The sequence below is a fragment of the Microtus ochrogaster genome, unplaced genomic scaffold (genome assembly GCF_000317375.1).
Source record: "Microtus ochrogaster isolate Prairie Vole_2 unplaced genomic scaffold, MicOch1.0 UNK24, whole genome shotgun sequence".
In the NCBI taxonomy this organism is placed as follows: domain Eukaryota; kingdom Metazoa; phylum Chordata; class Mammalia; order Rodentia; family Cricetidae; genus Microtus; species Microtus ochrogaster.
Window position 1 is genome coordinate 303,784 of NW_004949122.1, and position 17,724 is coordinate 321,507.

The following is a 17,724-nucleotide window of genomic DNA, read 5'->3' on the forward strand; positions in this document are numbered from 1 at the left end:
ATAGGGTTTCTCTGTGTTACAGTCCTTGCTGTCCAGGACCTACCTCTTGTAAACCAGGTTGACCTTGAACTCACAAAGATCTGCCTGCCTCTGCCTCTGCCTCCAAAGGGCTAGGATTAAAGGCCTGCGCCACCATGGCCCAGCCAAGTTTCCAGTTTTTGTTTTTTAGTTTTTTTAGGTCAGTTATTAGAAAGGGTTATTTTAAAACCTGCATGGAGAAAGACACTTTCTTGGCATTTTTCTTCAGACACGCACAGGAGTGTCTGGCGTCTCATCCTGACATGTAATGATAAGCGCCGAGAACAGCACAACCACTTAGACTTTTTCCAGAAAACTAAAACAACCATTTTAGGAGGAGGCCACTTAATGCTTTTAGCTCTTTTGTTAAATTCGCTTCTAATTCCAATGACATAAAGTGAATTGTAAGAGAAATTAATCTTTTGTTGAGTTTATAGGAGTATTGCCTTTCGGTAATAAGGAAATACTGCCGAGCTAAATTGAGAAGAGGGAGGTGAATTAATTGCTTGGCTCTACATTGCGTGTTCACATCCACTAAACTTACCACAACATTTTCCAAGATGAGGTCTCCATCTGGCCGGGTAGTGGATTTCCCTAACAAGTTGGCTATCCGAACACTGTCCTTTCCCCAGTGAATCGCAGGCGTGGGGATTCCATCAGCAACACATGGGAGAACAACTTGGGAGTTCTCATTGACTGTGTAGTGTACTTCTGTACTTTGGATCCTCGGAGGCACTGTGAAGAATTTAAAGACAGTCACCCAGAAAATTGAGCTCACATTGAAAATCAGCACATAAAATAGCCCTTTGAGGGTGACTTTACTAGGACTATGACAAAAACAATGAAATAGTCCATTGTTATATGAAAGCAACGAGTTCTTAAATAATATTTCTTTTTATCCTTTGAAAATTTCATATATGTATACAATGTATCTTTAATTGGGTCCGTTTCTCTTGTATACAATGTATCTTTAATCAGGTCGTTCCTCTTCCCCTGTACAATTAACTCCTCCCCAAATCCCTCCTGCACATCTCCCCAGACTTCATGTCCTTTTTTCCCCCCTTATATTATTGGTATGTAAAACGAAGGAAGGTTGTTTTAAAACATAAATAAAAATAAAAGAGAAAATAGATTTTTTTCTCACTTAAAATATCATGTTTATGGTTTCCCTTCCGTCTATTCCTCCCATATCCTCCCTGCCTCCCTTCCCAGATAGCCCCACTCCCTTTCTGTCTCTCATTAGAAATCAAACAAGGTTCTAAGGAACAATAAACTAAAAAGATGAGACAGAAACTAACATACCGGGATTGGAAAAAACAAGCAAACAGAAGGAAAAGAGCATAGTAGAATCAGAGACCCACTCGTTCACACATTTAGGAATTCCATGAAAACACTAAAGTGGAAGTCATAGTAAATATGCAGTGGACCTAGTATACACTCGTACAGGCTTGGTGCATGCTGCCTCAGTCTCTGCGAGTTTATATGAGCCCTGGTCATGCTGATTTAGAAGGCCTTGCTCTTTTGGTGACCTCCATCCCCTCTGATTCTTATAGTCTAGTTATCTGTTTGTCTATCTGTCTGTCTATCTATCTATCTAAATATTATTTTTAACTCACCGAGTTTATAGTTGCTGACAAAGGCATTTTCTGGGCATGGACAACCCACCAGTAGCTACCCCACCAAAGAAAATTAACTCTTCCTTTCCCTGCAGCCATCAACCCTTAATGGCACCTCCTCTGGGGCAGAGTTTAGTAGCTGTTCCTCACCCATGCTAGAATTTTTAACTGACTTTATCTTGGGTTAGTCATTCACTATTTTGTTTAAAAATTTTTTTATTTATTCTTTCAGAATCTTGTGCAATAAATTTCAATCATATTCATCCCCCTTTTCCAACTCATCCCAGATCCTCTCCTATCTGTCTACCCATCCAATTTGATGCTCTCTCTTTCTAAAACAAACAAACAAACAAGAAAAAAACAAGACAAAGCAAAACTAACAAAGATAAGAAGAAAAACTTCATGGAATTTAGTTTGTGTTGGCTGATTTGGGTTTGTAGGGCTACAGTAATACACATATTTACTTTTTTTGCTGTTTTGTAAAACTGGATCTCTTATAGCACAAGTTAGTCTCAAACTCACTAGTAGTCAAGGATTTGAACCTTTAAATCTCTCGCCTAGCCTCTCAAGTGCTCAAATTTTAGACCAGGGCTACCATACCTTGTTCATAGTAGGTTTCTTTTAGTTCTTTATTTATTTGAAATAAAAAATTAAGGCTATGACTTTATAGGTGACATTAGCTTTAGCCAAACATGGTACTTTTAATATCTAGGCCTCATTTTAGAAATAGTTTATAAATAATTTGAAAAATAAACCATATATTAGAACCATATATAATTGTTAGCTAGAAGTAGTATTTTTTGTTTGCTTCTTAATTGTCTATGACTGGGGTTTTGGTTTTAATGGTTCCTTAAAAAATGTCTGCTCTTATTGTATACCTTGGAGCACACAGATATTTACTCTTACATTTAAAAAACTTATTAATGGTTCTGTTGTTATTTGACACATGGGAAATTTTGAAAAAATGTCTACAAATATTTGAACAGAAGAACTTTTTTACTTGAAGATAAAGATTAAAGGCATAACTACTAGTTCAATGGATTAATAAAAAGAAGAAATCTCGTTGGAAAACTTACGAAGGATGATTTTTTTAATTTATTTTATTTATTAAAAGTTTCTGCCTCCTCCCCGCCTCCCTTTTCCCTCTCCCCCCTCCCCACACCCCACCCCCTCCCTCTCCAGTCCAAAGAGCAGTCAGGGTTCCCTGCCCTGTGGAAAGTCCAAGGTCCTCCCCCCTCCATTCAGGTCTAGGAAGGTGAGCATCCAAACAGGCTAGGCTCCCACAAAGCCAGAATATGCAGTAGGATCAAAACCCAGTGCCATTGTCCTTGGCTTCTCAGCAGCCCTCATTGTCCACCATATTCAGAGAGCTCACCAAGGCCAGCTGGACTGGGACTGAAAAAGCATGGGATAAAACCGGACTCTCTGAATATGGAAGGATGATTTTTTAACTTGAGTATACTACTCATTTAATTAAAAAGAATTTTACTTGAAATAGTCATTCTTGTTATGAAGTGAAGCAGAGGCAGATGCAGTTGAAAAATAAAGATTTTACAAATTTTTAATAAAGTAAAAAGCAAACGCCACTTAACAACAACAACAAAAAGCTACTCCCAAAAACAGTAGTTAGAGAAAGTTTAATTTGCTATTGTTTCCTACCAGCGGCATTAGTGGAGATCCTATCACTAATTTTCAAATAGACAATAAAATTAACATTTTAATACTGACAGTTATTTTATTTTTAAAACGTATTTGGTATATTTTATGTGCTTGAGTATTTTTCATCCATGTATGTATGTTTGTGCCTAGTGCCCAAGGAGGCCAGAAGAAGAAGGTATTGGTTCTACTGAACTGGTGTCACAGACTTCTTTGAACTGCCATGCGGGTGCTGGGAATTGAACCAGGGTCCTTGAGAAGAAGCTTGTGCTTTTAATGGCTGAGCCATCTCTCCAGTTTATTATTGCTGATTTTAAAATATTTTGTTAAACGTCTTAATACAAAGAAAGAAAAAAAAGGTCATACAGAAAAGAAAAAAGACTGTGTTGTCTTAAAACAATGAATCTTTAGTTCTCATAAGGTTTAAACTGCATGTGTTATCTGGGTCATATGCTGATTATTTTTGAGCCAAAATGATGATGCTTCAAGAAGTAAAACCGAAGAGTCACAAAATGCACATGATCAACACATAAAACAATCACAGTACGAAGGGAGTAATTTTCCTAGAAATATTGATGCCATCTCTCACACAGATGTGTGCACACACAAGCAAACACAGCTTATGGAACACAGGCTTGAAGGTCAAGCACACAAGCACTGTTCTCCAGACCATCATGGCATTTGTTCTCGGTGATCTTTTCTCATTGTCACAGAGACACAACAGATGGAAATAGATAGCTTTAAACAACCTACCGTGGACAGTGAGTGTGGTGCTCATGCTGTTGGATCCTGCCACATTAGCTGCTATGCATGTGTACTGGCCAGCATCGTCAGGCTGAGCAAACGCTATCTGCAGGGCGCCTGAGCTCAGGATGCGCTGGCGAAGGGATTCGGTAAGTGCATGCCCGTCTTTATGCCAGGTGATGTCAGGTGGTGGGAAGCCCTCTGCCTCACACAGTAGAGAGACAGGTTTATCCACGGCAGTGACATATTCCTTCTGATGAGAACCAATGGCTGGAGGAACTAAAAGACAGAAGGTTCAAACTGAGTGTACAGATCACCTCCCATGGTCCTGCTGCGGTAACGAGGTTCTAGACTGTCAGAATCGAGCGCTGTAGTTTGGTTTTGTCTGGAACATTAGAACTCATGAGTTTATTTCAGAAAACTGGTCTTTATAAATGAACAAATGGAAGCAGTAGTCAGTTTTATATGAGATAAGCATATATTTTTGAAAGATCTCATTCAGAACAGCATTTCAGAGACTCACGATGGTCTAGAGAAATATCTAAACATACACAAAGTTCATGACTCACTTTGAGTACTTAAACTTCTAAAAAGAGCCCTTCAAGCATCATGAAATGCTACACAGCTCAAAGACACTTTCGCCCATGCATTTTCCAGAGAGCTTATCATGATGTCTCAGCCCAGTACAATATTCACAAATGAATGTGCAGACAAATGGATTATAGAAAATAACTATATAGACATTTTTTCCCTATTTCAGACCTGCTAAGTATTTCCCTCACAAGGGATCCTTTACCAAGACTTAAATCATCTACCATAAAAATACTGACAAATGTCCATGCTAAGATTATTTATAGAGCCTAGCATTACCTGGCTGAATGCTTGCCTGCCATGACATATACACTCTCTTTACAAAGACGACCCTATCTAGAATCCCTCAAGCCTCGGAGGTCTCTCTGTTTGTGGAGTGCTTAAATATTATCTAATATTTAATGTGTGCCTTTGTCTTCTCATTGTTCAACCGTTTTAACCATTTAGTAAGGAAAAATTCAAATCTTAAGCTTCTTTTTTATGACCACAATCTTGCTGAAACTAATGAATAATTTTGATTCCTGTCTTTTTGTAACTACAGTGCATTCAAAACAACTCTCTTCTTCAATACTGTTCTCCTCCAGCCTTCAGCCTGGTTTCCCCTGCCTCCCTGTGTATTCTCCTTTCCCAGAGTTCAAAGCAATGCACTGTCCTAGAACTTCATCCTTAGTCTTCTTGTCTGTCCATACTCTCCTTAGGGACTCATAGCTAGTCTCTGGAGTTAACCCTGACTGTGTATGAGCTTGGATCTTACACTACACACCTGCTGTGAACTTGAATCCATAGTCGATGTTCTAGCTGACATTTGTATCTGAATTTTTAAAAGATTTCTGCATTCAATGTGATTAAAAAGAAACCATAGCTTATTTCTCCTAGTGTTTCCTCATGGCATTTCCAGTCCCTCAAGCTCAAACTGGAAGCCCAAGAAACATAAGACTCTCCTTCTAATCTTCAAAAAAACTACAACCTTGACATTTATGCTTCCAAAGGCACCTATAATGATCTCTCCTAACTCCTAACTCTCGGGCAGCTCATAGCCTGGCCCTGTCTCTCAGACCATGGTACCTTGAGTAGACATGTCTAACTACTCTTCCAACTCCACTCCTTCCTGTCATCTACACAGCACATAAAAATGTTTAGTCCTGGCTGCACTCTTTCTATTGTGCAGAGAATGAAAGCCAACCCCATGATAGTGTGCCCAGTCCTTCCTCAGCTGGGTCTACTCTGTTTCATGCTTTTCTGCCCTCTCCTTGCCCACCACTGTCTGGTCACACCATCACAGACACTTTAACAAGATGGCTTGTCTTTATTCATTGTTGATTTATTATCTCACCTATTATGTCAAAGAGTCAGACCCACTGACCTAAGAAAATGCCTGATTTATCTTATTTACATCATTCACCATTCCAGCCTTTGGTTTCTTTTGCACAGAACTGACTAGAATTAATCATCATTCCATTTAGAAGTCGTTTATGTTTCCTTCTTTGCTCATACAATAAGCATAAGAGAAGACACAATGTCTGTAATGTTTAACGGACTTCCAGTAATTGGTGCTGAATACAGTTATTGGTTTCAAGTAACAGGAATGTGAGCTTCAGTTATTGTATTTGTTAATTCTCTACAGGAAAAAAAAAGCACTTGAGGAAATTCAGGATTAATTCACTAAAATTCAGTATATTGAAACCTATTACCATTTTACTTCATATTCTAGAAAATACTCCATTCAAGACAAAGAAATTTTATCATGAATCTGCCAGTTTAACAATAAAAATTCTCTCCCTCCCTCTCTCTATCTCTGTCTGTCTGTCTGTCTGTCTGTCTGTCTCTCTCTCTCTCTCTCTCTCTCTCTCTCTCTCTCACACACACACACACACATGCCTAATCCCTGCTTTTTCATCAAGTTAGTTTAGTTGCAGTTATTAAAACTGACACTACACATATTTCAGAGTAACCAAAGTAGGGCTTTATTGTAATTTAAAATTATATTTTATTACCGTTCTTTGTGTGTGCATGCCCTCACATTGCACAGCTCATGTGTGGAGCTCAGAGAACAATTGTGGGAGTGAGTACTCTCTTTCTATAATGTGTTCCAAGGCAGCAAACTCAGGGCATTAGGCCTGGAGACCAGCATATTTAGGTAAGTGCTATCTCAACAGCTTCAGGTTGTTTTTCTTGTTAAAAATCCCATTAAAGAAGCTAGAAAAGTGACCTTAGTAGGTAAGGACACTTGCTGTTCTTGCAGAAGACCAGAATTAGTTCCAAGCACCCACATTGGACTGCTCAGAGTGGTCTGTAACCCCAGCTCCATGGGTTCTGACACCTTCTTCTGGCTTCTGTGCATATTCATGTGCACATATGCATAGACAGATAAACAGAAACAAAGACAGACAAACAGACAGAAAGACACACGTAGACACACAAATAAAAATAAAATAAATCTAAAACAATCTAATTAAATATGTTATCACAAACAAGAACAAACACATTTGTTCTCTCTTCATAGTACGACTCTCAGTGGATGTCTAAAACTGATTCTACAGAATTCCATACCCCTATGTTTTCTCTCTATATGCTTATGATGAAGTTTAATTTGTAACTTGGGTACAGTAAGTGGTTAATAGTGCCCCAAGATGAAGCAGGACAATTGATAGACTGTGGTCTTGTGCCATCCCATTCTCTCTAAAAATGCCACACTTTCACACTTTCCACTCACAGGAAACACCATTCAGTTTTGGCGACATGTGTGAGTTGTCAATATTACAACGTTTGTAGTCTGAGGCTGTCTTGAAGTAAAGATGGGGGACCAAACACAGGTGCTAACTCCTGCGACAGGTGATCTGATGCTGGGCCTAGGAGACTCGGTTTGGGAATCAGGGCTATGCCAGTTAGACTTATACTTCACACTGAAGGTGAGGTTTTACAGAAGAAATGAAAATTTACCAGTTGTTCATTTCTAGGATATCCCGTTTCATATTTTAAAAGCCTGTTTAACTGTGAGCAACTAAAGCCACAAAAAGTGAATCCATAAAGCAGTGGCTATTGATTCAAGTAGAGTTTCATAGGAATTAAAGATAGGATGGGTTCCCTAGTTTTCTCACACAGTGTGAAAAGAACCTGCTACACCATCTTCTACAGGATGGTTCTAGGGGGAAAGGTACATTTCCACAAGCTAAGAGGGAAGAGAGCTGTGAGGAGGAGCAAGCTTACTATCACTTATCAACCATTAGTATATATCATTATACACATCTCTGAGGACAAAGAGGATGAACTACTCAAGTACCTTGTACATTCAGCTTGATTTTTCCCAAGGCTGTGCCAGCAGGGTTCTGAGCCACACACAGGTAAGTGCCAGCGTCCTCCCGAACAGCTCTAGAGATCTGTAAGCTTCCACTGGGAAGAACAGCAAGGCTTTTGCCTACATCATAGCCAAAAGCAGAGAGAAAAGAAATTTATGTTTGCTTTATAAAAAGTCACAGAGATCCCTGAATGACAAAGCACTATATAGACTGCACTAATCTACCCTGAAATCACGGTAGGTACCTGCGGCAATGACGTTGATGCCTTCCTTTTGCCAAGTAATGAATGGGCTTGGTATCCCTGTTGCTTCGCATGGAAGTGAGATAGGGTTGTTTAGAATGACATCCAGTTCACTTGGCTGGGGCTGAATGACTGGAGGTTCTGCAAAACAAAATGCCACAAAGAATGGCATTGCTTATTATGAAGCACATTGGCCTGTGAGAGTGACAAGCTTCAATGTGCTAAATCCGCAGTCCCCCAACAGCAGTGAGTTGATTGTACAAGAGAAAAGCTATAACTGGACTTCTGATGTTCTTTAGATCTTTCTGTATACCAGCTGTTGTAAAAGAACTCTGGTGGAAAAACCAATGTTGGAAGAGATCACAAAAACCAAAGGAGAAACATATTTTTTTAGGTTGTTTTGTGTGGTTTGTCATCCATGTGTAATTTTCATCTATTGAACAATATGTTTCTGGTTTACATATTCCCAAGGCATTACTATGACATAATACCATTTTTTAAAACTAATCACGTCAGGGCCTTACCCTTTCTGAGGAGTGGATGGGTTGGGTGGAGTTGGGGCAAGATTGGAGGAAGCAAGAGGAGGGGAGGAAGGGGAAACTGTGGTTGGTATGTAAAATGAATAAAAAATTTAAAATAAAAAGAACCACTTATAACACCTAAAATTGCTAGGGTTTGATCATTTAGACAAATGATTTCACAATTCTGTCATAAATATAATTAAATTAATTTATTTATTTGTATAAAAAAGAACACAAATAATTATCCCTACCTCCACGATCTGCACACTTTCAGTGTATGGTGCTTGGGGCAAACTCCAGGCTTTGCACATGCTAGAGAAAAACTCCACGTACCTAGCAAGATTTTAGTGAACAAACAACCTTCCATACCTTGGACACGAAGGGTAACATGCCGGTGCGCTGAGCCAGCTGCATTTCTAGCAAGACAAGTGTATCTTCCTGCATGGTTTAGTTGGGTGGCAAATATCTCAATTGCTCCTAATAGGGGAAAAAGTGTTTTTTTTCCTTATTTGTTTTTGTGACAGGGTCTTACTTCAGAACCCAGACCATTCTGAAACGTTGTATGTTACCCAAGCTGGCCTGGTGCTTACAGCCCTCCTGTCTCTGTCTCCCACAGGAAAGAAATGTTTGAATATAGAGTGCATCTTTATCATCCTAACTCAATAAGTTATGTCGTTCTCATGTTGCTTTTGACGTCACCAGCAAGCACTTAATTAGTCATAGCTTTATTGACGCACATTTTACTTACTAGAAAGGCCATCAAGTATACCATTTAATGACTTTTTCTTCTGATATTTGCAGAGTTGATTAACAGCAACCTAATTTTAGAAACATCTCAAGAAGACTGGTGGCTATTTGTGGTCACTTCCAGCTTCCAGACCCAGCTCTGGGCCACAGCCATCTATCTGCAGTCTCTACAGGTTTGCCTTTTCCTAGTGCTTTATCAAGGAGGAATCACATACTCTGGTTTGTTGCTTTTGGTATTGACCAATTTCACTGTAAGCATGTTTTTGGGATTCATTCATTTTAGCAAGCACAATATCATATCCCCTTTTATAGCCAAATAGGTTTCCTCCTTGTGGACAATACCACTTTGTTATATCCGTTCACCAGCTGATGGGCATCTGAATGGCTCTCCTTTTTAGATACTATGGATGATTCTATTAGCATCGCTAAGGGAGTCTGTGTGCAGACAGGATTTCATGGGCCTTGGACTGAGACCCTGGATGGGGCTGCCAACTTTATGGTAACTCTATGCATCATCCAAAGAAAGTTCTACACTGTTTTCTAGCACAGAACTTTGTAATTACACAGTGCAGCCACTTTCTGTTTTATGATAGAATTTTAAACAATCTACTTATCCATGAGAGCTAACCAAAATTTTCTGCCTTAAAACCAAAGCTATATGCTGAGTGTTGATGTCCTATTGTTTCCTGTGTATTAAATAAACACACAATTTTTTTTAAAACAATATACACATACACCTGAAATCTAAGGACATGAGTTGCTAATCAATCTGTCCCTGATATACCTACCTAGTATAAGATCTATTTTTACTGATAGTCACCTGTATTTTCATTTAGTTATTTTTCCCTCAGTACTACAAATTGTACAAATCATGGCTATTATAATTGCCATGATTATAAGTAAATTATAATACTTAGCACCCAAACATTTTGCTAAGTTACATGAACCTTAAAAATCAGAGGCTCAGTTTAGTCCTATAGTCTCAAGAAAGCCCAATTCTGTCTTCTGCATAACATGTTTTTTAAATAAACATTTTATTTGATCAGTAGAAAAAGTGTGACTCTCAGGTAAGTAGAGAATTTCTAAGTCTGCAGTTAGTGAACATGTAACCATGCTTTTTAGATAAGTTTTAGCTATTACATGTTATTTTGTTTTTAGCTTCCTTTTTTAAAACCTTCTTCCCCTTCTTATGATAATTGCATTTTAGCAATAAAGGCTTTTTTTAAAAAAAAATATTTTCCTTATGTTGTAACAAAGGCTGGGCAAGGCTGCCCATTGCTAACTACTCCAATCAATGAGCGTGAACACACAGACTATTGTTACCTGAGGACAGAATCCGATAACCGTCCCCTTTGGGAAGCAGTCTTATGCCATTTTTGGTCCAGTGAATTGAGGGAACTGGCACTCCGAAAGCAGTGCAGGTCATGACTGCTGGGGCCTGTCTGGTTACCAGGAAATCCATGGGCTCATCAGCTATGGTGGGCAGAACTGAAACAGCAAAAACAGAAAACCACACATTTCCTTTGCCTCCACATTCCTAAAGCCATCTTGTCCCTCTTCATTCTGGTGCTCAGAGAGTGGGTGTAACATAGGCGTAAAAAGGCTGTCTGATGACAAGACCACTGCATGTGTCCTTCTGCCTGCTTCCACGCTAGCTCTACCTTGGACAGTGAGATCCACTGTTCTCTTGTCCTCTCCAGCGTCACTCGTCACGGTGCACTCATAACTGGCAGTGTCATCCACAGAAGGGGAAATAATGACAAGGGAACCAGAAGAAAGGAGCCTAGAAGAGAGATTCCAATGTGAGAGTCGATGCTTTAACTTCCAAGTATTTTGCAGACAGCATAGAAAGGTACCAAGACCAGCTGAGTGTTAAATGAGCATCGTTATCTGATATAAAATTTGCATGTCAAAACTGAACTCTATGGTAATGAATCTGAACTTTGTTAGTGAGAAGCAGCTGCCTGGAAGAGTTGCCTGAACACTGAACCTTGCTTTTCCTGAATAAATGTGTCATAATCACACTACTTCTCCCAGTGGACAAAGTAGACTGACAGCCGTGGCTTAATAGCACAGAATGTGTCCTGGCTTCATCTGAAATGCTTCACATAAACTATCTTAAAATCTACCAGTAACTTTGCTGGTGGGTATTTGGTTAGTTCTATGACACGTAAGTAAGTAGAGGTCTATTCATTTCACTCTTTCCCCTGCTTTCCACACCTCTTTACATGCCATGGCTACTTAGGAGATGTACCGTGTGTGTACATATATGTACATGGATATAAATGGTAATGTATGTAGCATATATAATGTTTATATTTAACATGTATAATATATGAAGCTATGTAAATCTCTTGGTAAATTTTCCTTAATTTATAATTAAAACATGAAAATGAATGTTTGAGAGGCTTAGAAATATTCACACATGACTTAATGTGAGGTTAAATTAAAGAATCTGTCTTCTTCAAATTGCAATACCGGAATAAAAATAGTTTGGCATGGGGCAGGGAAGACTGTTTATTGATTAAAGTGCTTGCTTCACAGATGTAAGGTCCAGAGTTCAGATTCACAGTAAGCCACATAATTGCCAAGGGGACACAGTGGCTCACCTGTCATTCCAGACTTGGAAGGCAGAGACAGGGATCCCAAATAAGCTGGCTATCAAGAACAGATGGGGACCCCAGAGTAAGCTGGTTGCAAGAACAGACGGGGACCCCGGAGTAAGCTGGCTAGCAAGAATTACTAGTGGTAAGGTTTGATCCTGAGACTGTGAATAAGATAGAACAGCAACTGAGGAGAATTCCTGACATCAGCTTAGGCAGACCTGGGACACCCCCCACATGAACTCTTATACATGTAAATACATATGTACACGTTTATGCACATGTATACATGCACACTTGAAATGGAAAAAGAAGGGAGTTTGGTTTAATGGAAGTATATTTGACATGCCTCCTGTACATTTTCCACACAAGGTAGACTGAGTCCAAAGTCAAAAAATGAAAAGGATGAGAAGGGCAAAGCTGATAGACGTTCAGAGGAATTACTCTTGGTTTCATATTTCCTCCTAAATCAAAATCACTTCTTGTCGAGGTATCACTATGGCAGCGTTTGGTGTTAGTGCTCTGGCAGATCAATTGATGGGGTAACTAACCATTAGCTGGTAAAGGGATATTGTTCTCTTAAACCATCAGAAATTCCCAGTGACTTAAAGTCTACCATTTAATAGCCATACACTGCTGTATTGTAAGGTCTGGAAGAAAAGCTGGAAGAGTGTAGGCCCTGAAGAAAATGCTGTTTGCTTCCCCTTATCCAATCAGCTAAATATCTACATTATAGTTCAAGGCATAAAATTTTCTTTTTTATTTTGCAACTAAAACTTTTTATTTTGACTTTCATAGAATAGTTTGTCTTTTATGCAAAAAATGTTTCTATCCATTGCCAATATAAAATTGTAGAGGGTGCTAAACAATCACTGGGGTGAACACGCCTACAGACCTCACCAACAGCCGCACAGGGCGTGTGTATAGAAAACTTGCACCTTTTATTAAAAAAAGATAGGTTGAAAATTAAATTTCATATTAAGGGAAATATTTTCTACCTACTGGCTAATCCTTCATTCTTTATATATTTACTGTCCCACTGATGGGGTTAAAATGTTATTTTAAAAAGATGTTTCTAAATGTCAGTTTGGATATTTCTTTTTCTTTCCTTTCTTTCGGTTTTTTGAGACAGAATAATCTTTGAATAATCTCATGTCAGCTGGAATTAAAACATTTAAAATAAATGAATTATTCATACCTGTATGAATTTTGATTTTGATCCACATTAAGAAGCTGCCCATTTTTTCTCCAGTTGATTGATGGTTTTGGTATCCCAGTAGCTTCACAAGCCAGAGTAGTTTGGACATTCACGGTTACTGTTACATTGGTAGGACCCGGAGCAATAGAAGGAGGAACTAAAACATTAGAGGGAAGCATAGTGAGCAACTAGGAAGTTACATGCAGTATTTCTGATGACCTGAAATTTGTCATTTGTAACTTGCCATATAACTAAGCCACAGCCAAGTGTCACAAACCGCACAATGGTCATTTAACCCATAGTAATGAGGTATTGTGGGCCTTGACTTGTTCATATTGCAGTGGAATATGCTCACTTAGACTATGAGGTGCAGGTCTTCATGAGTGCATTTGTTTTTATTACAGCAAACAAACAAAAAACAAAACAAAACAACAACAGCAACAAAAGTCATTTGACCGAAAGCCTGGAGGTTTTTGTAAATGTATATTTACCATGGACTTGTAAATCTATTCGCCTCCGGTCTGTTCCAGCCACATTGGTTGCCATACACAAATACCGACCAGTATCTGTGACGTGTGCTGTCTGAATATGAAGAAATCCACTTTCTAAGATGGAGTATCTATAAAAAAGATTACAGATACTTTCTTCTGAATCCATCCTTTTCAATGATTTACACTGTGACTCAGATAAACATTACAGACTTGACAAAATCTACTGTGAGTCTTTTTCTGTTTCAGGTGACATTCACAGGGCCCTTGGAGGAGGGCTGGGATGCTGTGAAGGTGTGCAGCAGCAGCGGCAGCCTTGTGGTCCTGATGGATTATTATCATGGGAATTGGGCTTGTGAAATACTAAATTTTGATTCCCATTGTAGAATGAAAATATTAATTCTAAACACAGCAAGAAAAAAATATTTGAAGACTCATACTTTGATTTCTCATTACAGTATTATCTTCCCTCTTTAACAATGTTACCTTGAGTGGCTCCCAGCTAGCACAGCCCCATCCTTTCTCCATGTTAGCCTTGGGGTTGGCACACCTTCAGCGTAGCATTCCAGCACAACCGACTTATTTAAGAGAGTGACAAGACTCTGGGGACCACCAGTGATGCTTGGAGGAACTGAACAAGAAACAAACACGAGTCTAGTTAAAACAAATAACACTGCCTTCACTAAGAATCTGGAGATGTAAGGAGAACTTTAGGCGAAGTGATTAGCTTTGTCTACACTAATCTAGGTTAGAATAAATAGAATTAAAGCCTAACTCTTGAAGTCTTACTCAAGACAGCCTGCATTTGAAAATAAAGAATAAATGGGGAGAATTTAAATCCCCAAGACCGTATGTTAAATCTGGCTCTCTGTGAGAGAGGTGTGAGTAAAATTCAGCTTCGGTCTGATGCAAATTAAAGTTGATATTTCTTATTTCTCTTTAGCCAAATAATGGTCAAAAAATGTTAATGCTGGAACAGCTTCGCTTTAAATAAAGAACAGAAAGTGGGCTGTTTTAATGAAAAGCACATCTGTGGTTAATCATGCAAGTCCCAGAACAGGCGTTTTATTAATCAGAGAGCTCATGTGGGAATACACAGCCTGAACTTTAATTTTAGTATTAGAGATATTAGCTGTGTGGGTCATCCAGTATGTTGTAAAATTTCTCGTGTTAAAATCCAAAGGGACTGTTATGGGGAGAAATTGACATATCTTCCTGAACACTGGCAAGTTCTGGCACCTAGATGTGCGTATTTAAGAAAACCACAGTAGTATGGTGGTGTTTGAGAAAACTGTGACACTGTGCATATGTACAGTGTGCTATCAAGTCACCACCAATCAAGGCAAACTAAATGATGGGCCATTTGTCATGCACAGAGGCAGTGCGATGGTTTCCTCTCAGCTGGATCTGCTAATAATTCTGTGTGTGCACGTGTTTGCATGCATGTGCGTGTGTGTGTGTGTGTGGTATCCTCTATGATATTAAAATATACCTCTAGATCTAAATTTTGGAGTTGAAGTAATTTGCAATATAGGTCTAATATCAATCTAAGAATGTCCAAGTAAATAGCATGACCACAAGGACCCGCTTAATAAGCTCCTGAAAAACATTATCATCTATTCTAATAGTGTTGGTGAAACAATCAAATTGTGGAAGAGTCATTTTTCTTACTATTTACAGTGAGGATAAATTCTCTTGTAGTCTTTCCTGCGATGTTGCTGGCAGCACAGGTGTAGTTGGCTGTGTCTCCCACATCTGCATTATTAATTTGCAAGTATCTCCCTCCAGACAGGATTCTTACTCGAGGTGTTGCCTGGATTCACAAAGTAAAACACATCATCAAAATGTTAGCAAAATAAAATATTATCTTATTTATTTTAAAGTTTTTTGGTGTGTCTAAGGGGGTATATGCACTATGTGAATGTGTGAGGTTGCTTGTGGAGGCCAGAAGGGATTACTGGATCTCTGGAGCTTGAGTTACAGATGGTTGTAAGGTACTAGGAGCTGAACTCAGGTCTTCTGAGGGAACAGCAAGCACTCCTGAATACTGTGTCATCTCTCCAAACCCCAAGTATTATTTTGTAACAGCAAAAATCACCAGAACGAACCCAAGAACTGCCATCTGACTAGTTTTGCTTTTGTAATAGTTAAGACCCCTTTCTCTGTTTCAGTGATTCTGGTTAAGTCAAGAGTACAGAGCCTCCAATTCCATTCAACAAGGAAATTCAAGACAAGGTGGATGATTCAAATCAAGCCCTTCTCAGTCCTCTTTAAATCTTTTCCTGGAAGCTAGTGACTACCAGAATTAGGATAAACAAAGCCTTCAGAGACTGCTTTCATTTGGCTGCAAACCGCTGGTGAGAATCCTGACCTGATGCTCTATTGGCGGTAGGCATCAGTGTAGGGAACGACTGGAGTTTGGGTACTCAGCAAAGGGTCCTCATCTGTTTTGGCCTTTTACAAATGATCTGTGGAGTCAAGCAGAAGGCTTACCTGTAACCGCTCCCCATTTTTGAGCCACGTGATCACAGGTGGAGGCACTGCATCCGATTTGCACTCCAGTGTTACCTGTCTGTTCCTTAGCACAGTGAAGTCCTGGGGCTCATCCATTCCAACAATATTGGGAGGCACTAAGCATGGGAACAGAATATCAGGGCATTTGATAATCTGGGGTAAATGATCTGCCAGTGTCCAACAACAGTTAGGTTTCTTATACGATAATAGGCATGAACTTCAACTGTTAGTCATTCAATTTATGGTGCAGATAATAAGCAAACTGGATCATTATTATTTAGCACTGCTGTCAATTAAATAATAGAATCTTTCCAACAATGACACGGATAATAGAATAACATATCATTATCACCATTTGACTGACAGGTGATAAGGGAAGTACACAGGAGTCCTTCAGCCAGCATCAATACTGGAAAACACCTGAGTATTAAAAATTACCCAATCAGGAACTATCCACATGATATAAAGAAATCTATCCATTTTTATTGATTTGTACAGACATATTTCTTAGTAAATCATATTTATAATTTATTTAGGTAGGTCTAAATTTTGAATAGGAACAGCAGGGACACTTTCTAGATAATCTGCATTCCTAGTCATTTAGGCTCTGAAAATTAAAGATCTGTTTAGTCTTCAAACAATCCTCCCCATAAAGAATGATTTAAACTTATATATAAAAGTAATATTCAAAAGGGTCTAGTTAATGCAAACTTTCTAGAGATTTCCAAAATCCTCAAAAGTGTATATGTATTCATGTGTACACGGGTAAACAAATAAGTGTATTACAGAAAAATTTCAAAATATCTCTAAAAAGGCAGAAACCACCTAAATATCCTCCAATAGGGAAGAAGATATAGGGCGACACGCAATCCTAAAATTGATCTTATAAACTGTATTAACATAAGGATGTTCATCAAACCATTAAGTGAGATATAAAGCAAAATTCTGTGCTCTCTATTATTACTTTTTTATTTTTGATATTTAGGACCTTTCTATTTCCACAGTCAGTTATAAACTCTAGACTTAAGCAATCTTCCCACAATAACTTTCCTAGACGCTATGTGCTACTATGTCTAGCTATCATCACATTTTTTTGCAATGAAATGTTCACTTGAAAAGCATTGCATCATTGTGTGGTGAAATTAAGAATTATTTTTATTCTCTTCTTTATTGTAATTCATATTCTTTTATTTTTAAAATAACAAATTTGAATGTTTTTGTTTGAAAACAAGACAAATAACAAAAAACCTCACTGAACTATACCCAAAGAGTATATAAGTTATTAACAATAAAATTTATAAAAACATATACTTCTCAATTTATAGACATATGATGTGCTGTGAAATGGCCTGATAGTTTCTAAGTAGGTTTGTGTGTGGGTCAAACATAAATCATGACACTTACCATGTACTCTCACTAGATACTCTTTATCGTCATCCCCTGCAGGGCTGGAGGCCAGACATGTATATCTTCCTGTATCCTCCACCTACA

The 17,724-nt window shown here is 38.6% G+C and overlaps 1 protein-coding gene across 1 annotated transcript in view; it reads right to left on the reverse strand.

Annotated features, from left to right (window-relative positions):
- Positions 1 to 17,724, reverse strand: part of Hmcn1 (hemicentin 1) — a 199,000-nt gene that overhangs the window by 55,344 nt on the left and 125,932 nt on the right. The window contains exons 48-60 of the mRNA XM_026789592.1: positions 17,638 to 17,719; positions 16,213 to 16,349; positions 15,391 to 15,532; positions 14,206 to 14,350; positions 13,723 to 13,850; positions 13,232 to 13,388; positions 11,092 to 11,213; positions 10,754 to 10,918; positions 9,053 to 9,160; positions 8,166 to 8,303; positions 7,906 to 8,040; positions 4,044 to 4,313; positions 563 to 753 (exon numbers count right to left, since the gene is read on the reverse strand). Coding sequence (XP_026645393.1) covers positions 563 to 753; positions 4,044 to 4,313; positions 7,906 to 8,040; positions 8,166 to 8,303; positions 9,053 to 9,160; positions 10,754 to 10,918; positions 11,092 to 11,213; positions 13,232 to 13,388; positions 13,723 to 13,850; positions 14,206 to 14,350; positions 15,391 to 15,532; positions 16,213 to 16,349; positions 17,638 to 17,719 — 1,920 coding nt within the window. The remainder of the gene's footprint in view (positions 1 to 562; positions 754 to 4,043; positions 4,314 to 7,905; positions 8,041 to 8,165; positions 8,304 to 9,052; positions 9,161 to 10,753; positions 10,919 to 11,091; positions 11,214 to 13,231; positions 13,389 to 13,722; positions 13,851 to 14,205; positions 14,351 to 15,390; positions 15,533 to 16,212; positions 16,350 to 17,637; positions 17,720 to 17,724) is intronic.